This window comes from Oncorhynchus mykiss, chromosome 24 (assembly GCF_013265735.2).
Source record: "Oncorhynchus mykiss isolate Arlee chromosome 24, USDA_OmykA_1.1, whole genome shotgun sequence".
Classification (NCBI taxonomy): domain Eukaryota; kingdom Metazoa; phylum Chordata; class Actinopteri; order Salmoniformes; family Salmonidae; genus Oncorhynchus; species Oncorhynchus mykiss.
In genome coordinates, this window is record NC_048588.1 from 16647090 (window position 1) to 16674998 (window position 27909).

Genomic DNA, 27909 nt, shown 5'->3' on the forward strand with positions numbered 1-27909 from the left:
GCACTAAAGTAAATTATATTTTTGTCCAGATTACAAAGCTTTATGTTTGGGGCAAATCCAACACAACACACCACTCAGTACCACTCTTCATATTTCAAGCATGGTGGTGGCTGCATCACGTTATGTACATGCTTTTTTAAAATAAAAATAAACAATAGAGCTAAGCACAAGCTAAATCCTGGGGGAAAACTTGGTTAATTCTGCTTTCCAACAGACACTGGGTGGCAAATTCACCTTTCAGCAAGACAAATATACACTGGAGTTGCTTATCAAGACGACATTGAATTTTCCTGAGTGGCCTAGATACAGTTTTTACTTAAATCGGCATGAAAATGTTTGGCAACACTTGAAAATGGCTGTCTACCAATGATCAACAACTAACTTGGCAGAGCTTGAAGAATGTTTTTAATAATAATGGGCGAATATTGTACAATCCAGGTGTGCAAAGCTCTTAGAGACTTACCCAGCTGTAATTGCTGCTATAAAGGTGATTCTAGCATGTATTGACTCAGGGGGTTAAATACTTCTAATAGACACTCATATATCGAATAAAGATATATGAGTGTTTTATTTCTGGTCCCATGTTTCATGAGCTGAAATAAAAGATCACAAAAAGGAATATTTCTGTCTCTAATAAAGGCCTTTTGTGGGGAAAAACTAATTCTGATTGGCTGGGCTCCCCAGTGGCTTCGCCCCTGCCCAGTCATGTGAAATCGGGCCTAATGATTAGGTCCTATTGAAGTTATTTCAATTGACTGATTTCCTTATATGAACTGTAACTCAGCAAAATCTTTGAAATTGTTGCATGTTGCGTTTATATTTGTGTTCAGTATACATACATGTTTATATTGAACCAATAAGGTCGAGGTGGTGTGGTATATGGCCAGTATATTCCAAGGCTAAGGGCTGTACTTATGCACGACGCAATGCGGAGTGCCTGGACACAGCCCTTAGCCGTGGTATATTGGCCATATATCACAAACCCTGAGGTGCTTTATTGCTATTATAAACTGGTTACCAACGTAATTAGAGCAGTAAAAATGTTTGTCAAACCCATGGTATACTGTCTGTTATACCATGGCTGTCAGCCAATCAGCATTCATGGCTCGAACCACCCAATTTATAAACATCAACAACAACATAATCGGAAGTGTAGGCCAATATGGGTAAAGGTCAACCTATTCAGTCCTATATCCCTGGTTCATCAGCTTTGATATTGAGTGCAGAAGTTTTTCACACCCCTATAGCCATAATAACCAAAGAATGATGTTATACAAAAATTCTACATTTCGTAATACCAGTATGCCATATGGGCACAAATTACATGTCCAAAATAAATTCACAAGTTATAATTTTGTGATCCTAGATACAACTGTTCATAAAAAAAGTTAAAGAAGTTATTTGGCACACTGCGCTTCCCGTAGCCAGACGTTTTGGCCAAATATTTTTTATAATTATACCAAGATAGACCACAGAACAAGAAAGGAGGTGGGCAGAGCCAAGCATTCTAGTATACATCTGTATATTTCCGTTAGGGAACAACTACTCTGTGTGTGCGTGTGCAATAACTCAATTTACCTTTGCACTCCTTCTAAAAAGTATTTGTTTACAACTTTTGCAAAGGATAAAGTTTACAAAACATAGTCCATACTGTTCATAGCATATTCTAGTTTTGGGAACAGAAAACTGTATTGAGATCCAATGTTTAATTGATGAGAAAATTTGCAAAATGTGGGCCAAAATCCATCTCTTCACCTCTTCTCCCATTGCCCACCAGTAGGCTTCCTCTCACTACCATATTTGGTAGTGAGTAAAAACGCAAACCGGATGCTTCACATTTATACATCCAGTGAAATATCTGTCTCATTCTTCTATCTGTGTTTTGGGGTGGTGGGAAAGAACGCAAAGAGGTCAGGAGGAGGAGAAACCACGTGTGATTGCCATGTTCAGCGTTGACTGTCCTTCCTCTGTAGACTTGTTTTTGTAAGATCGTACCCTCTGCGTGTAGCTGGCTAGCCCATTAGCTAAATAAGGAGCATTTAACAGATTCACATAGCAATTTTGAACAACGGATTTTTGTTGCCACCTTTGACTAACTAGCTGCCAAATAATGGTGAGCAAGACTGATGACATCCCGGCGTCAGTACCCAACTGTAATGTTAACACAGTTGATCTTGTAGGAGAGACGCCAGACCGCAAAGAGACTTCCAAGGCACCACACAAGGACCCTTGTGGTAAGCAACTAGCTAACGTTACGTATTTATCAAGTTTGATAGACTATCCTGCGAAATGTTAAAGCGGTATCGGAATGCTGGGTAACTAACGTTAACTAGCCTAGCAACGGCATCGGTTGTAAGTTATGAAAGTGTGCACATAGTAATGTTAGCAAGCTAACTGCACAGATGTAACTTAGTCATCTCATCTGTCACTGAGTTGATTAGTCTGCTAACTAGCTGGAAATGCAGCAATGGGCCTCAGCATTCAAAACAGTTTTCTATAACCAAGATGAGTCAATTCTCAATTAAACGATGACAGCTAGCTACACCAGCCATTTTAGGCTTGTTTGAGCTGTTGAACTAGCTACCGTTAGTTGTGTTGGCTAAACTAACGTTAGCATGTCGCTAAGTGGTTAGCTCTGGCTATATCACGAGGGTTTGGCTAACAATCAAATAACTTAAGTATTTAGATAATGAGAGCATTGTTGACAGGTGAGCTGTTCGGCTAGCAAGTTAGCTCATTAGCTGTATGTCAAACAAAGACACAACCCTTGTTGTGTGGCTGACTTGATGTAGCTAGTTAAAGTTAGCTAGCTTAGAAATAGTTAACTAGCCAGGCTTGGCTAGCTAGTAGCAACGCAGCCAGCGGCGATGCTGGCTTGTTGTAGAAAAATGGTTGATATAAATGTGATTCTAGAAATAGTCGTAAGTGTATCCAGTATCTTAACAGTGTCGTGCGAGCACCTGACGCACATGGGACCACAGCTGCTATGTACCTGCCTGAAAGAAAGAATGGACTGAAGGTCACCTTCAGTGGAACTGCACATTAAGAGAACAGAGGGGTTCTAATCGATGTGAAGTAATTTCACACGCCGTTTTCTATTAATAGAAACGTATTTGTTTCACATTGTCCATCAAATGCATGCTATTGTTGTGACCTAGTAATATCGAAGTGACCAGATCACCAATGTCTCCGTTAGTTGGCGTGATACCTCCCCGGCCTCCCTCCCGTTCAGAACCAGAGGTTAGCTGTTCCTCGACCGGGAAGCGGAAGCTGGCCCTTTGAGAATAGTAATGGCGCATGCACGGTGAGAGAAGGTTGTACTTGAGACATTCTGAGTCATATAGCCGGTAAGTGTCGTTTAAACAAACCGATAATCGTTGTTCGCCACCGATCGCATCATTTAAAGTATTGATGGTCGAGACTAGAGGTCGACCGATTATGATTTTTCAACGCCGATACCGATTATTGGAGGACCAAAAAATGCCGATACATGTATTTGTAATAATGACAATTACAACAATACTGAATGAACAATTATTTTAACTTAATACATCAATAAAATAAATTTAGCCTCAAATAAATAATGAAACATGTATTTGTAATAATGACAATTACAACAATACTGAATGAACACTTATTTTAACTTAATATAATACATCAATAAAATAAATTTAGCCTCAAATAAATAATGAAACATGTATTTGTAATAATGACAATTACAACAATACTGAATGAACACTTATTTTAACTTAATATAATACATCAATAAAATCAATTTAGCCTCAAATAAATAATGAAACATGTTCAATTTGGTTTAAATATTGCAAAAACAAAGTGTTAGAGAAGAAAGTAGAAGTGCAATATTTGCCATGTAAGAAAGCTAATGTTTAAGTTCCTTGCTCAGAACATGATAACATATGAAAGCTGGTGGTTCCTTTTAACATGAGTCTTCAATATTCCCAGGTAAGAAGTTTTTGTAGTTATTATAGAACTATTTCTCTCTATACCATTTGTATTTCATTAACCTTTGACTATTGGATGTTCTTATAGGCACTTTAGTATTGCCAGTATAGCTTCTGTCCCTCTCCTCGCTCCTCCCTGGGCTCGAACCAGGAACACAACAACAACAGCCTCCCTCGAAGGAGCGTTACCCATGCAGAGTAAGGGGAACAACTACTCCAAGTCTCAGAGCAAGTGACGTTTGAAACACTATTAGAGCGCGCCCCGCTAACTAGCTAGCCATTTCACATCGGTTACACAAACCTAATCTCGGGAGTTGATAGGCTTGAAGTCATAAACAGCGCAATGCTTGACGCACAACGAAGAGCTGCTGGCAAAACGCACGAAAGTGCTGTTTGAATGAATGCTTACGAGCCTGCTGCTGCCTACCACCGCTCAGACTGCTCTATCAAATCATAGACATTATAACATAATAACACACAGAAATTTGAGCCTTCGGTCATTAATATGGTCGAATCCGGAAACTATCATCTCGAAAACAAGACGTTTATTCTTTCAGTGAAATACGCAACCGTTCCATATTTTATCTAAGGGGTGGTATCCGTTAGTCTAAATATTCCTGTTACATTGCACAACCTTCAATGTTATGTCATAATTACGTACAATTCTGGCACATTAGGCGGCCCAAACTGTTGCATATACATTGACTCTGCTTGCAATGAACGCAAGAGAAGTGACACAATTTCACCTGGTTAATATTGCCTGCTAACCTGGATTTCTTTTAGCTAAATATGCAGGTGTATTGATTTTAAGAAAGGCATTGATGTTTATGGTTATGGAGCAACGATACGCACCGCATCAATTATATGCAACGCATATATCAACTATATCAACTATATCAACTATGTGTAGTTAACTAGTGATTATGATTGATTGTTTTTTTTTATAAGATAAGTTTAATGCTAGCTAGCAACTTACCTTGGCTTCTACTGCATTCGTGTAACAGGCAGGCTCCTCGTGGAGTACAATGGTGGTGAGAGCGTTGGACTAGTTTTTTTTTTATTGAACCTTTTATTTAACTAGGCAAGTCAGTTAAGAACAAATTCTTATTTTCAATGACGGCTTAGGAACAGTGGGTTAACTGCCTGTTCAGGGGCAGAACGACAGAATTGTACCTTGTCAGCTTGGGGGTTTGAACTTGCAACCTTCCGGTTACTAGTCCAACGCTCTAACCACTAGGCTACCCTGCCGCCCCCAACTGTAAGGTTGCAAGTTTGAATCCCACGAGCTGACAAGGTGAAAATCTGTTGTTCTGCCCCTGAACGAGGCAGTTAACCCACCGTTCCTAGGCTGTCATTGAAAATAAGTATGTGTTCTTAACTGACTTGCCTAGTTAAATAAAGGTGTTTAAAAATACCTATTTTCGATTGTTATGAAAACTTGAAATCGGCCCTAATTAATCGACCATTCAGATGAATTGGTCGACCTCTAGTCGAGACAGTCACATGACGTACTACTGGTATAGGTTTGGTGAATGTATGGCCACTGTTGAAATTACACAACCGTAGGCAGCTTTCACGACAATGCCACAGCTTTCAGTGTCACATTTGACAGGACCTTGAGTTGCATGCATGTGTTGGCACGACTATAACTTTACACACACTATAGTTAGTTCAGTTGTCAAACTTAGATAGGTCTAACTTGGATAGGTCTCATCATTGTCACAATTATTGAGCGACCACTGTACTTGCGTCTGTAGAGATTTTCATTGATCGTAGGGACTCATTTTGTCCCAGCCAATGACTGACATGTGTATTAACATATAATTTGTATCAGAATTACAACTCTTTATTCCAGCTATTTGTAGGTATGTTGTGTTTAATCAATTATTTGCATTTGTTAATGCAGATAATTATTTTGAGACCTAAACAACACTTATGTACCAATCAGTATTTGTTGGACGATGAAGCATCTTTTTAATTGGCTAGCCTACACCTAGACTAGAGCCTTGTATGTGCAGCACATCGGCTATCATGCTTTCTTCAAGTGAATATAAGTTCATGTTGATGGACAAAGTGTTTGTTCATCATAGAGCTTTTGTCTGTTGGCAACGTCTGTCAGCTATTGACAAGATTCATTCACAACTCCATAGGTAAAAAATGATCATTACCAACAAAATCATCATTTACCCCTAAACCACTTCCTATTCTTATCAACACTTCAAGATACTATCACCTCCCTGATCAGCTTTCTAATGCAACTCACCTCTCATTTAATAGAAGCCTGCTGGACTGGATAAATGCATCAGGCCTAATTTAGAGCCTGTTGGCTAACTACCAAGACACTGAGCTGTGTATCCTGCAGTACTTACAGTATTGTGACAGACAGCACATGGCAGACTGATGGGGGTTGAGGGGGTATGTTAGTGATTGTAACCAAAGAGGCTTAAATGCTCCTCAAGTGTCAAGAGGTGGTCTTTATAGTCTTCTTGTCACTGCCCAGACTCTCCACACCCTCCCTTCTAGCCCCATGTCATCTCTTGTAAAGTTTTACTAACCTCAGGCCTTCGTAATCACAACACAGAGAGGTATACTACAAAGCAGGATCAAATGAGTTAGCCAGCTAACTTTGATAAGCAACCCAAAATGACTGATTTGCTTGTTCATGAAATATTGTTGTTGTTGACCATGCCCGTTTCAAGATGATCTTTCTCAAAAATATAAAGTTATATCAGAATATTTAGGAAGGTTAGCTGGCTAAATCTTTGATCCTGCTTTGTAGTACACCCCTCAGGTCTGAGGTCATATAAAACAACCCATTCTAAAACACATCAACATGCTTCAGACAGAGGAGCAATTTGACTGGTTATGAGAACTCCCTGCTAAGATGTATGCATGACTCTTCAGGAAAGCTTTCCCTCCCTGATCTCTATCAATGTATCAAAATAAGGTTTGCCATCTTGTGGTGTAATAAATCTATCTATGTTGGGCTTTGTAAAAAAATAAATACAAATAAAGCCCTTGCTCTGTGTTCCCCCCCCCAATGTTCTCTGTTCGATTTCTTGTTGCCCTGAGCCCATGGTCTGTAGGCCCGCCATGTCAAGTGGATGGTGAATTAATTCATCTTTAGTCGAAGCAAGAAACACGGTCAGTCTGTGGTAAACCTTGATCAGAGATATGACAGCAGACGGGGCAGCAGACGGGGCAGTTTGGAGACTAGTGGTTTAATCTCTGGATTAGTTGGCCTAGTGGTGGTCTTTCGCAATTTTGATTGAACAAGAATGTTAGTAGTGATCAAGACATTCACACCTCGAGGAAATTATTAAATTATTGTTGATCTCTTGTAGCTCCTTTCTATTATATGTTGATCTCTTGGAGCTCCTTTCTATTATATGTTGATCTCTTGGAGCTCCTTTCTATTATATGTTGATCTCTTGGAGCTCCTTTCTATTATTTGCCTGATTCATCTCCTTCGTCTTCCTTCCCATGCTATCAGGGACCTAACTCTGTGTTTTTGTCCAACTGGTTTAACTGAATGCTGGTCAGACTGGAGGTCTTCTGCAGAATAATGCCAGTATGGCAGTTTGCAGATTTTGATTTCCCTTCCTTCCATATCTTCATTCCCTAATAGACTGCAGCTCTGAAGGGTTTGGCTCTTTGGCAAAAGGTTGTAGTGATAATGGTAATTTGTTGCTGCCCTCTTCATATGTGAATTGTGACCAACAACATGAATCTCTCCTGTCTACACTACACACAGTGACATGAAGGCTCAACCTCAACAAGTTTAGTTTGGCTAAAAGTTGAGTTATGCAGAAGGTTGTGTAATATTGGACCCTATTCCCTATCACCTCACCCCCTCGTGCTCTGTTCTGCTGCTGTAGGGCCAAGTGGGTCTGTTTTGCAATTATTAGGCTACATGATTGCTTCAGCTTTCATAATGCTGTATAGCACTTCGTACTCTTGGTACTGGCTCTTTTGTACTCTTGCCTTCTCAGTGCAGATTGGATATCATTGGCAGCCAGCATTCATATACACTATTATTTGCAGGCATTTCCACTACCTTCTCAATTTTAATTGAGAAACTAAAACGGTTTACATTTTCATTAAATTACAAGTTACAAAAACAGTCAAGCTGAGCTAAAAACTGAATCTTGAATAAAGCGGAGGGCCGTGTATGACCGAAAGTATTCCCACTGTGTGTTTGTGACCACTCTAAGAAAATGCAATAGCTGGGCCATTGATGGAAGAATGAATGGAGTGATGAAGAGTGACTTGGATCAGGGCCGAAGTAGGACACCCAAGGGGAGAGACGGAGTAACTGATGTAACCTTATCAAATCTGTCTGCTTCTACAACAAGGCAGGAGGAGCAGTCACTGGAGACACAGGTCACTGAACCTGTTCCTAAAAAACAGTTGATCCCTTCCTTCACCTCCCTTCTGACCTACAGAAACATTATCCCTTGGCTCCTATTGTATGTTCAAGTCTTTTCTCCTTGCTCTTTTTTAGAAGTCTGTCTTCTCTCGTAGCGTTGACCAGTTATTGGCCAAGGCTGTTGTGTTTGGTTTTCAGAGCATGACAAGTCTCTTTCTTTCTCGCTCCCTCATTCCCTCCCCCCTCTATTTCTATCCCCCTCTCTATTTCTATCCCCCTCTCTATTTTTTTTTTCAAAATTTATCTTGCCTGCTCTCTCTTTTACTGTAGATTTCCCCCTACCGCCATGCCAGCTGTTTACCCTCCCCCAACCACCCCCTCTACATGTTATCCCTGACACTGCGTTACCCTTGACGTTGAACAAGGGCGCGCTGGTTGCAGTTGTCTGGGAGAGAGAACAGCCCTTCCACAGGCCCCACTAGCTGATATTTATGTATGTAGCCTTTCCTCTTGGCAACCCAACCCACACCATTCAAATGAGTTTGACAATATTATTTTGGCTACTTTTTTTATGATAGAAAAAAATGTTTAACAGCACCTTCTTGCCCTTTGCTGTTGTCTGTGCCCAATAATGTTTGTACCATGTTGTCCTGCTGCCATGTGGTGTTGCTACCATGTTGTGTTGCTGCCTTGCTATGTTGTTGTCTTAGGTCACTCTTTATGTAGTGTTGCGTTCTCTCTTGTCGTGATGTGTTTTTTGTCCTATATTTTAACTTTTTATTTTTAATCCCAGCCCCCGTCCCCGCAGGAGGTCTTTTGGTAGGCCGTCGTTGTAAATAAGAATTTGTTATTAACTGACTTGCCTAGTTAAATATAAAAATAAAGCTGTGGTAAATAGGAAACACCACTGCTACAGCTAGAGGCGTTTTCCACAGTTACAAGGCCTTGTGCCAGTGAGGCCCCTAAGGAGGTTGAGATGGAGAGTAGATGGATACATACACAAGGATGAGGGGAGGAGTTGTGTGGTTGGCTCTATTTTCCTTTCACACTTTATAGTAAAGTTCCTTGTTGTGGACCTTGGTAGTCTGGTGCCCTATGTGGAGAAGGCCAAAGGCACCAGGCAAACCACTAGCTTTTGTGTTCTGTACAATAATCTGAGTGATGGTTGAGAGAAGCAGACCATGGTAACCTGTATACCTCTGCCCCACAAAGCTGGAGATCTTGTTTTCTGTGCTAATTGGATCCTATTGTTCTCCTTGGATCCTATAAGTCGCCAACTTGGCACTGTAGACAATGCCCTTCCGGAGTAATCTAATCTGGCAACATGCACTACTTTGTTTGCTAACTGTAGTCTTATTATCCTTATTAATTTAGATATGTGTCACTCTGCCATGGCAACGCCTTCTCTACCCATCTGTCCAATCAGATAACAAGCTATGTTGAACGTCTCTCCTTCTGTTCAATCACAGGGCACAGTGTAGACACAGTGGTGATGAATGGGGGTGGGGCCCACAATCCTTCGGAGGAGGAGTCCAAGCAGGATGGGGCTGGTGACACAGACGGTGGGGAGGATTCTAATGAACAGGAAGTGATTGTGATTCAGGATACAGGTTTCACTGTGAAGATCCAGGCACCCGGGACGGAGCCTTTTGACCTCCAGGTACAGTACATACTTAGACAGCCCAACTGCCGGTCCCAATTTGCTCACTACCCCTTGACCCGCCTAATCCTTTGACGTCTACAGATCTGTAAGGTGTAAGCAATATAGTGGAAGCTCCACCAGCACACTGTTTATACCTATCCAGAGGCTTCAGATCTGCAAACATTGAAGGGTTAGGGACAAGGTGTACAAGTAGGGACCAAATTGTGACCAGCTGTACAACCATACACTGTCAGTCTCTATTGCTATAAGATGTTAATTCCGCCCGCTCCCGCAGGTTTCACCCCAGGAGATGGTGCAGGAGATTCACCAGGTGTTGATGGACCGTGAGGACACCTGCCATCGTACCTGTTTCTCCCTGCAGCTGGACAGCAACGTGCTGGATAACTTTGCTGAGCTGAAATCCATCGAGGGCCTGCAGGAGGGCTCCCTGCTCAAAGTAGTGGAAGGTAGGACTTGGTGTTTTTGGTATGTTCTAAAGTCAACCCCTAGTCCTAGACTTTATTGATCTTAAAGCCTAAGGATTGTTTAGGTGTAAGATCTACTCCTAGTTCCCTTCCTAGAGTGTTTCCTCGACTGTAGACCAGGCGTGGGCAACTCCAGTCCTCGGGGGCCTGGTTGGTGTCACACTTTCCCCCCATCCTTAGCAAACACACCTGATTTAAACTAATTGCATTTTTAACTGAAGATCATGATTAGTTGATAATTGGAGTCAGGTGTGTTAGCTGAGGCAAAAGTGTGACACCAATCAGGCCCCCGAGGACTGGAGTTGACCAGGCCTGCTGAAGACTGTCCCTAGATTGCCTCAATAATAATGAAATGGCTATCCTCTCTGTCTCTCTCCAGAGCCCTACACAGTGCGCGAGGCCCGTATCCACGTGCGTCACATCAGAGACCTGCTGAAAGGCCTGGACCCGTCTGATGCCTACAACGGCGTGGACTGCAACTCCCTCTCCTTCCTCAGCGTCTTCACTGACGGGGACCTGGGAGGTGTGTGTGTTTGCGTACCCATTTGTTTATTTGCGTGTGTGTTTGGGTGGGTCTGTCAGTGAGAATTGGGGTGTGATATTTCAGTCAGTATTCTGAGGTATCCAGCCACCTTTGTACTACATATTAATGTGTATGTACAGTGGGGCAAAAAAGTATTTAGTCAGCCACCAATTGTGCAAGTTCTCCCACTTAAAAAGAAGAGGCCTGTAATTTTCATCATAGGTACACTTCAACTATGACAGACAAAATGAGAAAAGAAAATCCAGAAAATCACATTGTAGGATTTTAAATGAATTTATTTGCAAATTATGGTGGAAAATAAGTATTTGGTCACCTACAAACAAGCAAGATCTCTGGCTCTCACAGACCTGTAACTTCTTCTTTAAGAGGTTCCTCTGTCCTCCACTCGTTACCTGTATTAATGGCACCTGTTTGAACTTGTTATCAGTATAAAAGACACCTGTCCACAACCTCAAACAGTCACACTCCACTATGGCCAAGACCAAAGAAGTGTCAAAGGACACCAGAAACAAAATTGTAGACCTGCACCAGGCTGGGAAGACTGAATCTGCAATAGGTAAGCAGCTTGATTTGAAGAAATCAACTGTGGGAGCAATTATTAGGAAATGGAAGACATACAAGACCACTGATAATCTCCCTTGATCTGGGGCTCCACGCAAGACCTCACCCCGTGGGGTCAAAATGATCACAAGAACGGTGAGCAAAAATCCCAGAACCACACGGGGGGACCTAGTGAATGACCTGCAGAGAGCTGGGACCAAAGTAACAAAGCCTACCATCAGTAACACACTACGCCGCCAGGGACTCAAATCCTGCAGTGCCAGACGTGTCCCCCTGCTTAAGCCAGTACATGTCCAGGCTCGTTTGAAGTTTGCTAGAGAGCATTTGGATGATCCAGAAGAAGATTGGGAGAATGCCATATGGTCAGAAAAAACTCAACTCGTTGTGTTTGGAGGACAAAGAATGCTGAGTTGCATCCAAAGAACACCATACCTACTGTGAAGCATGGGGGTGGAAACATCATGCTTTGGGGCTGTTTTTCTGCAAAGGGACCAGGACGACTGATCCGTGCAAAGGAAAGAATGAATGGGGCCATGTATCGTGAGATTTTGAGTGAAAACGTCCTTCCATCAGCAAGGGCATTGAAGATGAAACGTGGCTGGGTCTTTCAGCACGACAATGATCCCAAACACACCGCCCGGGCAACGAAGGAGTGGCTTCGTAAGAAGCATTTCAAGGTCCTGGAGTGGCCTAGCCAGTCTCCAGATCTCAACCCCATAGAAAATCTTTGGAGGGAGTTGAAAGTCCGTGTTGCCCAGCAACAGCCCCAAAACTTCACTGCTCTAGAGGAGATCTGCATGGAGGAATGGGCCAAAATACCAGCAACAGTGTGTGAACCTTGTGAAGACTTACAGAAAAATGACCTTGCAAATAAATTCATTAAAAATCCTACAATGTGATTTTCTTTCTCATTTTGTCTGTCATAGTTGAAGTGTACCTATGGTGAAAATTACAGGCCTCATCTTTTTAAGTGGGAGAACTTGCACAATTGATGACTGACTAAATACTTTTTTCCCCCACTGTATGTGTCCTCGGCAGCAGGCTATAAAACATATTTGGTCAAGATGCGTTAGTCTGACCTGTGACCTTATCGTCTCCTCTGTAGACAGTGGTAAGCGGAAGAAGAAGGGCAGTGAGCTGGAACAGATAGACTGTACTCCTCCAGAACACATCCTGCCTGGCAGTAAAGAACGCCCCCTGCTGCCTCTCCAGCCACAGAACAAGGACTGGAAGGTAATAATGACGGTAATTATGGTGATTTTAGCAAACACTTTTATCCAAAGCGACATACAGTTTGTAGTGACACATATTTCATATTTGTGGCCCATGCAGGAATCAAAACCCACACACCTGGTGTTGTCAGCAAGCTAATCATGATCATTCTAATGCCTTTTCATTTACATAGATTCATGTTTATCTCTGACATTGTCTGACAGTTAAAAAAGTCACATTCTTCAAGGAGTTTGTCCATTTGTAGTTACTGGTTTGCACTCCAACCTTTTGATCTGCTTGTATGAGCCATTTTTAAAATGTTATAGCTGACAGTGATTTGCCAGACTTACTCAAGCCTGGCACTAGTACACTATTTCTAGAATTAGTAAACATGGTTGAAAAATCAAGGGTAAGATTAGTTAAGTGACTGAAACCAGCATACATCAGCTGGCTGGGTCGTATTATATCCTTACCACCATAAAGTGCAGATGAAGTAATCAGTCTATGGCCCTTTTCCAGTATCCACAAGTCATAAGTCACATTCCAATGTCCATATCTGATTCCGCCTCTCTCTGTAGCCCATGCAGTGCCTGAAGGTCCTGACTATGAGTGGCTGGAACCCCCCTCCTGGCAACAGGAAAATGCATGGTGATCTCATGTACCTGTATATGGTGACTGTTGAGGAGAGACACATCAGTATCACCGCCTCTACACGTGGCTTCTACCTCAACCAGTGAGTCTGGCTTTCCCTTTCTCTCATTAGAATTACCGCATACTGTTTTCATGCTACTGAACCAAGCCAAGCTGTATGTATTGTGTTGGGATGATTACGCATCCACCAGCTGCTGGAACTGTACTGGAAAGTTTGAAAGGAAACTATCAGAGCCAGCATGGTTAGGTTTGGCTAGATGGTGTGAAAAAGTTTACTATCTAAGGGCGAAAGTTGACCATAATGAGCGATGACCGTTGTGTTCCAGGTCGACCACCTACACCTTCAACCCCAAGCCAGCTAACCCCAGCTTCCTCAGCCACTCGTTGGTTGAGCTGCTGAGCCAGATAAGCCCTGCCTTCAAGAAGAACTTCACTGCCCTGCAGAAGAAAAGGTAAGTAGTCTACACTATCTACAATGCACTGTGCTTTTTATTAGTTCTGTGTAATGGGGGGGAAAACATAATTACTAATAATTGTATGCTTATCAGAATTTTACACTACCGTTCAAAGGTTTGGGGTCACTTAGAAATGTCCTTGTTTTTGAAAGAAAAGCAAAAAAATGTAATAACATAAAATTGATCAGAAATACAGTGTAGACATTGTTAATGTTGTAAATTACTATTGTAGCTGGGAATGGCAGATTTTTTAATGGAATATCTACATTATCAGCAACCATCTCCTGTGTACCAATGGCACATTGTGTTAGCTAATCCAAGTTTATAATGTTAAAAGGCTAATTGATCATTAGAAAACCCTTTTGTGATTATGTTAACACAGCTGAAAACTGTAGTGCTAATTAAAGAAGCAATAAAACTGACCTTTAGACTAGTTGAGTATCTGGGGCATCAGCATTTGTGGGTTCGATTACAAGCTCAAAAGGGCCAGAAACAAATAACTTTCTTCTGAAACTTGTCAGTCTATTCTTGTTCTGAGAAATGAAGGCTATTCCATCTGAGAAATTTCCAAGAAACTGAAGATCTCGTATTACTCCCTTCACAGAACAGGGCAAACTGGCGCTAACCAGAATAGAAAGAGGAGTGGGAGGCCCCGGTGCACAACTGCAAGAGGAGAGTACATTAGTGTCTAGTTTGAGAAACAGACGCCTCACAAGTCCTCAACTGACAGCTTCAATAAATGGTACCTGCAAAACACCAGTCTCAACAGTGAAGAGTGAATAGGTGACTCCAGGATGCTGGCCTTCAAGGCAGAGTTGCAAAGAAAAAGCCATCTGACTGGTCAATAAAATAGTAAGATGGGCAAAAGAACAGACACTGGACAGAGGAAGATTGGGGGAAAAAGTGTTATGGACAGACAAATCTAAGTTTGAGGTGCTCAGATCACAAAGAAGAACATTTGTGAGACGCAGAAAAAATGAAAAGATGCTGGAGGAGTGCTTGACGCCATCTGTCATGGTGGAGGCAATGTGATGGCCTGGGGGGGCTTTGGTGGACGGTGCTTTATTGGAGCAAATTTCCTCCTACAACACGACAATGACACAAAGCACAGCTCCAAACTATGCAATAACTATTTAGGGAAGAGGCAGTCAGCTGGTATTCTCTCTCTATAATGGAGTGGCCAGCACAGTCACCAGATCTCAACCCTATTGAGCTGTTGTGGGAGCAGCTTGACCGTAGGGGTACGTAAGAAGTGCCCATCAAGCCAATCCAACTTGTGGGAGGTGCTTCAGGAAGCATGGGGTGAAATCTCTTCAGATTACCTCAACAAATTAACAACTAGAAGGACAAAGGTGTGCAAGGCTGTAATTGCTGCAAATTGAAGAACACAGCTATTATTTCAATTAAAAATCATTATTTATAACCTTGTCAACGTCTTGACTATACTTTCTATTCATTTTGCAACTCATTTCATGTATGTTTTCATGGAAAACAAAGACATTTCTATTTGACCCAAAACTTTTAAACGGTAGTGTATATATATTTTTTCAGAGCTAACAATATTAGACAGCCATGGTTGTTTTTCTTGATAATTCTGGTAATTACTTCTGAGGAATACTCCCACTGGCTAATTTGGTTTCTGATTGGCTGCAGGGTTCAGCGGCATCCGTTTGAGAGGATAGCCACACCCTTCCAGGTGTACAGTTGGACTGCCCCCCAGGTGGACCACACCATGGACTGTGTCAGAGCTGAGGACGCTTACACTTCCCGTCTGGGCTACGAGGAACACATACCTGGACAGGTACACACACTTCCCGTCTGGGCTACGAGGAACACATATCTGGACAGGTACACACACACACCTATAATACTCTGTTTTGGTTTCGTGTAACATTGCGTCTCTGTTATTTATTCAGACACGAGACTGGAATGAGGAGCTGCAGACGACCAGAGAGCTGGCCCGGAAGAACCTGCCTGATCGCCTGCTGAGAGAGAGGGCCATCTTCAAGGTGAGCCAGCCTACAGCAGTAGTTGAAGCTAAACTTCTTTCCCGTCTTCTGTCTCCTGCACTCTGGCCCTCTTATTTGCTTTTGCTAGTGAGCTTTGGTCATCAATTCTCCTCCTTGAAACACCCTCCTTTCAGCTCCGTTTCTCTGTTTCCGTCTATATCTTGTAGGGTGCAAACTATTACGCTGCTTTCCATCCTCTACATCCTTACACGTTCACTCTCTAACCCTCCTCGCTCCAGGTCCACAGTGACTTTGCGGCTGCTGCCACTCGCGGTTCCATGGCGGTGATTGACGGCAACGTGATGGCCATCAATCCTGGCGAGGAGACGCGTATGCAGATGTTCATCTGGAACAACATCTTCTTCTCCCTGGGCTTTGACGTCCGTGACCACTACCGCGAGCTGGGCGGGGACGCTGCCGCGCACGCTGCTCCCACCAACGACCTCAACGGTGTCCGGGCTTACGGGGCCGTAGACGTGGAGGGGCTGTACACCTTGGGGACAGTGGTGGTGGATTATCGTGGTTACCGTGTCACGGCCCAGTCGATCATCCCTGGTATTCTGGAGAGAGAGCAGGAGCAGAGCGTTATCTACGGGTCTATCGACTTTGGGAAGACAGTGGTGTCTCACGGGAAGTACCTGGAGCTTCTGGAGAGGACCAGTCGACCACTCAAGGTGAAGATATCATGAGGATAATGCCAGTTTCATGCTTTATTTTTAAGTCTGCTAATTGTTTGGGATTGACTTTATTTGTCACTACAAAGTAAGCAAACTTCAATATCTTTTGTTGAACTGTTTTTCTGTCACTGCACCGGCCTACAGACATTCAACGTTTATCACTGCCATGCCACAAACCTGCCATACTGTGGTTATCACATTCTCTCTGTCATAATGACTGACTCTCCCACCCCCAGGTCCAGAGACACAATGTACTGAATGAGAAGGATGAGTCCATGGAGCTGTGTTCCTCTGTTGAGTGTAAGGGCATAATCGGCAACGATGGACGCCACTACATCTTGGACCTTCTGAGGACCTTCCCCCCCGACCTGAACTTCCTGCCTGTGGAAGGGGAGGAGCTTTCCCCTGAGAGTGTGAGAGAGGGTTTCCCACGCCAGCACCGCCACCGTCTGGCCTGCCTCCGTCAGGAGCTCATCGAGGCCTTCGTTGAGCACAGGTACCGTAGAGCGCTTTAGGGAGGTGTTTTAATTGTGTGTGTGTGCTGTGGGAATAGCATGGAGACTCTACCTTTCACATTTACATACCTGTGTTGTAGTGATTAGCTATGGGCTTCCTTGGTGGTTTGTGTGCTTTAGATAGGGTACTGGTTACATCCCTCAAGATGGTCATCAGATGATATTTTTAGTGTATGATTGGGTCTGTGCAGATTTGAATGCTCACGTAACTGACTATGTCCTACCCCCTCAGGGATAATAAAGATTCTGTACTCTACTCCTCAGATACCTCCTCTTCATGAAGATGGCAGCGCTTCAGCTTATGCAGCAGAAAGCCAACAAGGAAAGCAAGCTAGCCACCCTGACAGAGAATAGCAGCCCCGGGGCAGCCGTTCCAGCCCTGCCCTCCACAGAGACCCCCGATGCCTCGGCCGAGTCCTCAGAAACTTCCACAGAAACCCTCACTGACGCCAACTCAGACGCAGTCCATACGGAGACCACCTCCACCTCTGATGCCCCTCAGCCAGCAGCAACAGAAGCCACCACCACAGAAGCAGCCCCCAAGACAGAGCCAATGACAGAAACAGACAGTTCAGCTACAACAACCACTAATGCCTCCCAGGCAACCCCTATAGAGGATAATGTGGTTCCCACGGTGACCACCAATGGGTCGTTGGTGCCCTTTGCCACAGCAATTCAGAACGGGGAGTGCGAGAGCCCTCTGGAGGGTAAGGCTGAGGATATTATCCCTGGCTTAGCCCAGGCCAAAGAGCTGGCTGAGTCTTTAGCCGCGGAAGACGGATCCGGCATCGGTACGTCCAAACCGTTGCTGGGTAGAGAGAGGCTGGGGAAACCCAGTCGGTGGGAAAATGCATTTAAAGAAGAGGGCTCTTTTAATTTCACTAAGACATGCATTTAGAAGTGTGTGTGTGGTTCTGTATGTTGCCATCTTCATGAAGAGGTGTCTAAAAGGGCTTAATGCTGGTGTCTTAGTTGCATCTCTCCACCTGGATATTTGTCCCTGTCTAGTTCTTAGCCTCCTAAGTGAGCATGGACCCCAGTAAAATCACTTGCAGTGTGGGATATAGCAATCCAATAACCACAGATCTCTCCGTTTTGATTTCTCATTGGCTAGTGTGACAATTAATCAAAGGGTTTGTGACTCAGAGTCAATTTGAGGAAAGATGATAGTGATTTTTGGGGAACTTACACCATATAATTTTGATTTGTTGCCCAGGTAACTTGTTATATTGATATTCATTCAACTTCTCTCTCTTCCTCCCCTGATCTCTCTAACCCCACCCTGACCTGTTTCCATCAAGACCCTAAAAGCCGAGAGGTGGTCCTCAACGCCTGCAAGGCCGTGGGTTCCATCAGCAACACCTCCTTCGACATCCGCTTCAACCCAGACATCTTCTCTCCAGGTAGGAACTGTCACTTTATGGTGGTGGATGATGGGAAATGTAGCGCTTTTAGGAGAAGTTTGCTGTGGCAGCTGGCTCTGCTGAACAGTACCAATTGTTGATAATTTTTTGGTATCAATTGCTGTTACCTCCAAAGCACTTCACAGGAATGACCTTATTTTCACATTCATGAAACTAGAGCGTAATAAAAGACTATTGCACCCCCTCCCCCCAAAGAATTCTGATGTCTCTCCCACAGGAGTGCGTTTCCCTGAGGACAGTGCGGATGACATTCAGAAACAGAAGCAGCTGTTGAAGGATGCTGGAGCCTTCATGGTGTCCTGTCAGATTCCGTCTCTGGTAAGTTTCAGGGCAGCAACATCATACCAAGCACAAGCAGTCATTACCTTCACTATATTACAACATAGTCAGCCATACAATTGGGTTTAATTATTTATTTACTAAATACCTAACTAATTACACAGAATTACACATTTAAATCATAACTTAATTACGTCATAAAGGAAAACGTCCCTAGCGGGCGGAACAGATATGACAGCTGGTTACACAAAAGAAAAGGGGCTGGGTTTGAGTGAAAGAGCGAGAAGACTGAGGAACAAAGGGCGAAGCTGTGCTATCGTAAATACAGTATCTTATTCATTCTAAATTACCGCCCATTTGGAAAAGGAAAATGCAATAAATATTTACTCTGAGCTGCGCTTCAGTAGGTTGGTGGTAGATGGAAGGCCGTGTTGACCAACCGAGTCCTTTGTCCTTTGAAGGTTGTCGATTGGATACGTTGTAGTAACGTCGTTGTGCGATAGACGGGATACTCTGTCTGTTCCTTCCTAACCCTCGTTTGCAGCGGCTGTTGCTAACTCAACGGCTAGGAGGTATCACTTCTGTAGTGAATAAGAGTTCAAAGTTCATACCATTCGCAACCAAAGCTCACACTGATGTTGGCTTCGTTCTGTAGTTATTATCTGAACCATTCTGACATCGGACCGTCGTCCTCACGTCCTCGGAACAGGAGGTTATATTGTCGTCAAGGGCTTTAATAGGAAGGGAGAGGAGGGTGTATTTGAAAAGTTTTATAGCCCATGTCCCTTCACAGGGGCAGGCCACTGATAGGGCTTTGCTCAATCTTATGAAAACCCAATTCTCACATTTTAGAAGCTCAAATCACATTTCATCCCATCACGAATAATTTCATATTCAAACATTTTAAATTGAACAACAATTCCATGTGAATCCGATAACTCTGATGTGTAGACTTCCACTGTAGAGTTTGTCATCTTATCATTGATGAGAATGTCTCCGGTGACAACCGAACTGACATCATATTCATTAAGTACCACCACATTATGTTCAATTGGTCGGCTTACCAGAATATAGTTAATTTCCCCCCACCTTCTGATGTTCCCGGAATCTCTGTTAACCAAGGGGTTTGCAAATGTAACATCAGTAGGGTAGAGAGAGGAAAAAGGGGGAAAGAGGTATTTATGACTGTCATAAACCCAACCCCAGGCCAACGTCATGACAGCTGTTTGTGTCTTAATGACTGTTACACAGGTGCATGTTCATTAATTGTTCATGGTTCATTGAACAAGCATGGGAAACAGTGTTTAAACCCTTTACAATGATGATCTGTGAAATTGAAATTATTTGGATTTTTATCTTTGAAAGACCGAGTCCTGAAAAAGGGACGTTTCTTTTTTTTGCTGAGTTTATTTGCTTACATCACTATCACTAGCCTTTGTTTGTCTAGCTATTTGTGGGTGAGTGGGTTGGTGTGTTTGTTTTGGTTATTTGTATTTTGTTGTGGGGGTGTGGTAATTTTTAATTTCTTACATTGTATGTGGAAATTTATTTTTATTTAACTTTTAACTTTTTTCACTCCAGGTAAAAGACTGTCTGGACCACAGTGCTCTGCCCATGGATGGAGCCACGCTGACTGAGGCGCTGCACCAGAGGGGCATCAACGTGCGTTACCTAGGCAACGTACTGGCGTTCGTGGACCAGACCCCAGCCAAGGCACAGCTGGAGCACTTCTATGTAATCCTGACCTCCATTCGATCTTGAAGACTGACTGAGGAGAATTATAATGAAGGGCAATGATAACATGATGCTAATAATGCTAACCTTCTATACTGTTCTGTTGTTTCTACTGCAGACATTGCAGAACAGAGTGCAGGATAATAATCTGCATTCAGCTTGTTTCCTTTTTATTAAATTGTTTTGTATGTGTTCTGTAGAGAATAGGTATCAGCGAGTTAATCACCAGATGTGCGAAACATATCTTCAAGACATACCTCCAGGTGAGCGCTATTTTTCGAGCAATGATTGTTGTAGAATATGATGTAGAATTATGATCACACAGATCTTTGCTATTTTGCACCACGGAATTGTCACCCCTACTTGCTTATCATAGAATGTATTTGTCTCCCTTTGAAATTGATTAAATATGAGAACAATAGACTATGTACTCCGTCTCCCAGGGTGTTGAGTTGTCGGCCCTCTCCGCCGCTGTCAGCCACTTCCTCAACTGCTTCCTGTCCTCTTTTGATGCCGTGGCACACTTGCCTGCCGACGAGCTCGTGTCGCGCCGCAAGAACCGTAAGCGCCGTAACCGCGTCCCGGGGGGAGGGGACAACACTGCGTGGGCCAGCCTGACACCCAGCGAGCTGTGGAAGAACATCGTCTCTGAGGCCCAGAGCTACTACCACTTCACCCTGCACTGGTGGGTGAGAATTAGGATTGATTTTGGCACAATAGTAGGCTTGACGTTAGCACATTATGCTAACAAGCTACCTCTTCAGCCTGCACTGGGTGAGTGTGCTTGGGTTAAAGTTGGTGTATGTTTTCCTAAAAACATGCATCTTTCTACAGCGAGAATGCCGACCAGGTAGTGGAGAAATACGGCCTTCAGAAGATCACCCTGCTCAGAGAAATCTCCATCAAAGCTGGCATCCAGGTAACTGCCATCAACTTATTTAGACTAGGTGCAATGTTCAACATATTGTATACATCTGTCCAATACCTTCAGATCTACAGAAATGCCTAGGGAGTAGGGGCCAGGGTTCAAATTGTAATTCAAAATGTATTTTAAGGATGTCACGTTTTTAACCCTCTCCCTTCTAACACTCTTCCTGTGTCTTCTACCTCCCTGCGTTTCTAGATCCTGATAAAGGAGTATAACTTTGACAGTCGCCACAAGCCTGCCTTCACAGAGGAGGACATCCTTAACATCTTCCCTGTGGTGAAGCACGTCAACCCCAAGGCCTCCGATGCCTTCCACTTCTTCCAGAGTGGACAGGCCAAGGTCCAGCAAGGTGAGGCTAGCATGAGGCTACTAGACCTCAATCAGCATACAGCACTACTTACACTTATAATGCAACTCACATGCATGCGCACACACACCTGCTACAGGTCCAGCGTGGTGAGGTGGGTACCAGTCCTGCTAGGCGGGGTCAGCATGGTTCCTCCTAGGGCTAGAGACAGATCTGTAAATTAAACTCTACTCACACATGCAACACACACACACACACACACAGGAAAGTTGAGAAATGTTTCCTTCCTCCCCATACAAACCATGCAGATACATTCAGTGTCATGCAACTTACATTGTGTCCTCTCTGAACCCATTCACATTACTTTCTGTTGCGCTGTACAACGATTGTGGAAGCCTGACTTGTCAACAAGGTCTCTGTGTGCAGGTTACCTGAAGGAGGGCTGTGAGTTGATCAACGAGGCTCTGAACCTGTTCAACAACGTGTACGGGGCCATGCACGTAGAGATCTGTGCCTGCCTGCGTCTGCTGGCTCGCCTCAACTACATCATGGGAGACCACCATGAGGTGTGCTGCTCTCGACATTATAAACACATTTTGATATTCCTCTCACGCATGACAACAAATGGCCACAGCAATTCCAATGACGCAGTCCTGACTGTGGTCTTCTCTGTCCACAGGCTCTCAGTAACCAACAGAAGGCTGTCTTGATGAGTGAGAGGGTACTGGGCGTCGAGCACCCCAACACTATCCAGGAATATGTACGTATCCAGGAAAATGTCTTTTTTTTTTTGAGGACAGGTTGTGTTTACTGTTTCTAAATGCCTCTGGTTGCTTTCTCTCCCCAGATGCACTTGGCTCTGTACTGCTTTGCCAACGGTCAGCTGTCCACTGCTCTGAAGCTGCTGTACCGTGCTCGCTACCTCATGCTTATGGTGTGTGGGGAGGACCACCCCGAAATGGCGCTTCTAGATGTGAGTGGGCCACAGTATTTCATTTATTTTCTTTTGACTGAAACCATCCTGTGGGTGTTTGTCACAATGTTAACTCTGAAGTTATCTACCATTTTTGTGTAACCCTTTGAGGTGTGTTTGTGACCTTTATTAAATCAGTTCTCCTTACACCTGTTCTCCCGGGTCTCCTCCTGTAGAGTAACATTGGCCTGGTGCTGCATGGAGTAATGGAGTACGACCTGTCTCTGAGGTTCCTGGAGAACGCCTTGGCCATCAACTCCAAATACCATGGACCCCGCTCCCTCAAAGTAGCCCTCAGGTAACTAACTACAAGGAAGAGTCATTTCTTGAGTGACTGAACATACATTTTGGTATTATAACTGATTTGCTGTTCTATACTCTAATTTGTATTATCTTCAGTTGATTTAATACAAATCCAATGCTCTTCTGCAGTCATCATCTGGTTGCGAGGGTTTACGAGAGCAAGGCAGAGTTCCGCTCTGCGCTCCAGCAGGAAAAGGAGGGCTACACCATCTACAAAAACCAGGTTACAGCTACAGTACACAACGCTCTACACGTCCTCTCATCGGAAGTGGCTTAAGAACATTTGCTGAAATAAGAATATGTGCTAGATTACCAACAACTGATAATAGTTTAAGGTCTCTTTCTCACTTTCTTCCCCTCTATCCCCTCTCAGGTGGGAGAGGCCCACGAGAAGACTAAAGAGAGCTCAGAGTATCTGAAGTACCTCACACAGCAGGCTGTGGCTCTGCAGAGAACCATGAACGAGATCTACAAGAACGGCTCCAACGCCAGCATCATGCCACTCAAGGTACGTGGCTTAGGGCCTAGCTATATTTTCATATGGGTTTTTATCTGTAAGACAAAATGAAAGGGCCTTGTATTGTCCCCAGATGATAGCATACCTGCGTCTGTAGATTATGCTTTCAAATGTATTGTGGCTGTTAGATTCATAGTACAGTGTGTAATTTTGTTGGGTTCCACCACTTTTTCCAGTTCACAGCTCCCAGTATGGCCAGTGTTCTAGAGCAGCTCAATATCATCAACGGCATCATCTTTATACCCCTCAGGTAAAGTGAAGTAGCACCTTATTTTTTACAGTTTGCTTTGAAAATAGAAACCTGTCAGGACCCAGTACTGACCCCTGTGGAATTCCATCTCTTAAAAATGTAAATGTGTCAGCGCTCAACATTAACCCTTGTGGTATCCTAACCCATTCACTCTGCAGCCAAAAGGACTTGGAGAACCTGAAGGCGGAGGTTCAGCGGCGGCAGCAGCTTCAGGAGTCAGGGAAGAGCGTGGAGGATCTCACTGTGGACGGTCCACTAGAGCTGGAGGACAAAATACCCATGGACGTTAACGTTGATTAACGTCAAACCCTCCACACCACATTACTTTCTGCAAGGGAGAGGACGTGATACAACTGCTATCTTCTTGAATGAGCATGTGGACCCGAGAACTGAGCTGTCTAAAAATCGACAATGAAAACAAAAGGGGTGAGGGGCAGACAAAGAGAAACATCTATGTATACAGTAGGTATAGAGTTTATAAGAGGAACTTCAAGGAGTAACAGAGCAGGAGTTAGTATATACAGGCGTAGGAGAATACAGAATCCATGTTAACATGTTCAGTCTGAAAGCCTACAGCCTCAAGAGCTTTGGTAAAGAAGCAGAACGAATGTAAACTTGATATCTGCTGCTGTGTGTGTGTGTGAGAGAGAAGGCGACCAAGGACGACCATGACATTGTATTACCAGAGCCTTATCCACTGTTCATCCCACTCCACATCAACCAACTGTTCTGCCTACCCAAGGACCACTTTTTACCCAACACCTCCAAAACTCCTGAAAAAGCCACTGAGGCAACTACGGCTTCCAACTACGGCTTTCATCATGGCCCCATGTTGCCTCAAATAACATCTGACACCCTGTCCCAGAACTCAGGGGATTCTTTTTTTTTTTTTTTTTTTACTGTGTGCTAGGTGAGATTAAAGTCACTAAAATTGAGAGATTTCTCTGTTTTGGGCCACAAAATGTAAACTCCCTACTCTTGCGTTTAGTCTTGTTAAACCTCCCCACCAATCGCCCATTTGCTCTTGAGTGTACCCTATGGTCAGTCAAAATTGTATTTGTATTTCATGGTTTTATCATGAGTTGCTGCTGTGTCTGTTGGTTCTATCACAGAAAAACAGACGGTGACGCATGTATGCTCTCCAATCAATCTTTTGATTGTTACACCTTTTTTTTAGTAAAAATGTATCTTTTTGTAAAAGCAAAATGGAAACGAGGGAGACGCCATTTTTAGCTCTGTCAATTATCCATTAATTTAAAGGTAAAGTCAGCGATATGATGTAGGTGCACAAAGTAAACGGCGTAGTGGATCAATTTCCGCAACAACCTAGAGTGAAGCACAAGGCTAAACTCACCCACTGTTTTAGTCCCGTACCTACCACACTCGAACAGTTTGAAGCGAACCCATGCACATGCGCTGATACTGTGGGAGCAAAGTCAAACGCCTCGCTCATTGAATTATCTGCGGTGTTGCTCGTGGCAACATCATTTCGCTGTTTACCTTTAAGCCATGTCCTGTTTTTATAGAAAAATGAGTGGAAAAGATGTATAAATAAATCTGTCTATGGGGTTTAGACAGGTATTTGATCAATGTTGATGTTGATACAGATATGAAACGTACAACTATGGCTTGAGCAGTAGACCTATATAGATGTGTCCAGTCTTCTATTTTTCCACTTTGAAAGAATATGTGCATGTATGTTTTTGTTTCTTTGTGTTTGTGTAGTCCGAGAGAAGGAATCGGATATGGCCATGAGGAATTTGACACTTGCAGCTTCGTAGTATAATGACTTGGTTGGGTAAGCCACAACTTTCCAAATGTTTTATTTTTATATGCAATGGCTGTGTTTACACAGGAAGACAAATTCAGATATTTTGTCCAATTATTGGCAAAAGGCCTGATTTGGTCTAAAGACCAATTAGTGGCAAAAAGATCAGAATTGGGCTGCCCGTGTAAACAAAGCCATAGTAAAACCATGGGATGGCTAATGCAAACTTCCATTCTCATGTAACATTCTTGGCCAGCAATGTTGTAAATCTGCTCATATGAAGTGAGTATATGAGAAACATATAGTGAGTATATGAGAAACGGTAATGAGAAACTCCTTGTTTCAAAATAGTAAACTGTTGTTTCCATTGTTTGGTAAACCCATTCAACAAGTTGACAGTAATTCGGCAACAGCAGGCGATGTATGAACAAAGTTTCCTCGTCAGTATTGAGTGCACTTTCCAGTGCTGTCTGTCTGAATACATACACATACAGCACCACCAAAAGTGGGTTGAGAAGGGCTTCTTCAATATACCAAAGAAGACTGATCGAGGTGTGTGTTTTGTGGGCGCTTGTGTACGACCCTCCCTTGCAAATGTCTTTCTAAAAATTGTTGCGGTGTCTAAATGTATGTGATTAAAGCAATAGAAACTATGCTGGAACTGATCCTTTTGAAGTGCTGCACTTGTGTGGCTGCACAAACTGCTGTCATTGTAAGTAAAAGGCTGTCACCAAGAGAGGGGACAGAGCAGTTAAAGTAATGAATCTCTTGATTATTATGCTCCTAAAAAGCTGGAACAATAGAATGTTGTATGATTTGTGCCTATTTATGCTTTTCAAAACGTTTTAAAATGTTTTTCTGGTTTCTTTTAATTTTTGCTCATGTTTTTCAAAGGAATATCATTGGTTTCCTTTTTGAAATATGTGTACCTGCATTTCCTTCTCAGGTTCAACTTCCTCTATGAATGTCAGTCCTGTCTTGCATTACACTTAGTAGCCATGGGGTGGTGCTCTAGAGTACTTCAGAAACAAATGAGAAGGCTTTATTCGTGTGAAATAATTTTGTCCCATACGATGTTAACAAGCATATCTCAATGCTAGTGTGTAACTAACTAACTGTTCCATATGCTTCTCATTCACTGGACGTTGAGGAAAGGAAAAAAAGTATGATGGAATTGTGACGATAGTTTTCAGACTATTGCTTGATGAACATTTAAATTGTTGACACCTTTACAAAAGACTAAGATTCTGGCCATTTCTGATAGAAGAAACTTATTTAGAGTGATCAAAAATACTTTTGTCTGCCTCGAGACATCACTTTTTTTTTTCATGGATCATAATCATGCTACTTCAATTTAATCACAAAGGCACTAATTATTGTTGGAGTTCAGCTGCAATTCTGTTCTAATTGCGTCATAATGTACCTCTTGATACATTCAAGTAATTGCATGAGAAACTGATTTGACTGTTCTTTAGATGTTCAACATTTGGAGACATTCAGAATATAAAGGATATCCATCCATACAAACCAAGGGGTTTACATAACATGAAGAAATATGTAATTTCAATGCTCTGGAAATGAATAATTGTAATATTGACAAAATTATACATTATCTTCAGCTTTGATAAAATTAACTGGAGGTCTGTCACTCCCTACTGAATTAATCTAATTTTAAACCTCTTCAAATGTCTCCCAGCACTTAACTGATGTCGCACATATGATACTGCTATTCTGTACATTTACACATCCATTTCATGTTCTCTCCAATTTGATACAAAAATGTGTATTTTCCAGAGATAGCACATCGAATCACCTAAGTAGCACACAAGAAACCACCAATCGAGCCATCTCTTTACTATGTAGAAAAATAGAAGGCTCTGACCATCAACATTTCATAGATGCACTGACACTGAGCGGGGTTGTCTCTGCCCTCTCGTCTAGTGGGGAGAAAAATAGATCCTATGGGGCAAAGACTGTGCAAATATGGTCTCTATCACCTCAGTGTAGCTGGCTGTCTAACTCAACGAGGGTTTGTCAGTTTGATGTTTCATTCTTCTATTTTCTCTCTTACCTTGAACTGATGAAATTTCTTTTGCACATTTCTAGTGTTAAAGTCTACTTCCCTGGCTGTGTGGTACCTGTCTGTTGCTCTTTACAAAATAACAATCTAATTATTTTTGGTCGTGAGTATGCTTTTGTATTAAAATGAATAAAGAACTAGCAAATAACAATTGGCTTGGATTTTTAATAACTACTCATGTACATTGAGATCTAATCAAACTTTTCTGAAATGATTCCAAGCTATCTGACTTATATAACCTTAATTAAACTAGGCAAGTCAGTT

General features: G+C 42.9%; 1 protein-coding gene across 4 annotated transcripts; it reads left to right on the top strand.

Annotated features, from left to right (window-relative positions):
• Window positions 1–1863: 1863 nt before the first annotated feature.
• LOC110503870 (clustered mitochondria protein homolog) lies at window positions 1864–27786 on the top strand. 4 transcript variants are annotated; one of them, XM_021582434.2, is made up of 27 exons: window positions 1864–2234; window positions 9801–9991; window positions 10269–10440; window positions 10838–10981; window positions 12669–12808; window positions 13354–13508; window positions 13753–13878; window positions 15535–15682; window positions 15798–15890; window positions 16130–16564; window positions 16804–17063; window positions 17347–17873; window positions 18384–18485; window positions 18724–18824; window positions 20367–20519; window positions 20720–20782; window positions 20963–21204; window positions 21354–21438; window positions 21643–21796; window positions 22181–22320; window positions 22434–22514; window positions 22602–22727; window positions 22904–23025; window positions 23160–23253; window positions 23404–23538; window positions 23724–23797; window positions 23956–27786. In XM_021582434.2, exons 1-27 carry the CDS (start codon window positions 2111–2113, stop codon window positions 24095–24097), a joined length of 4329 nt encoding a protein of 1442 aa, XP_021438109.1. In that variant the 5' UTR covers window positions 1864–2110; the 3' UTR covers window positions 24098–27786. The 4 variants fall into 4 exon arrangements, with proteins under 4 accessions (XP_021438109.1, XP_021438111.1, XP_021438110.1 ...); XM_021582436.2 differs by having other exon boundaries at window positions 17347–17789; XM_021582435.2 differs by having other exon boundaries at window positions 12669–12796.
• The last annotated feature ends 123 nt before the right edge of the window (window positions 27787–27909 follow it).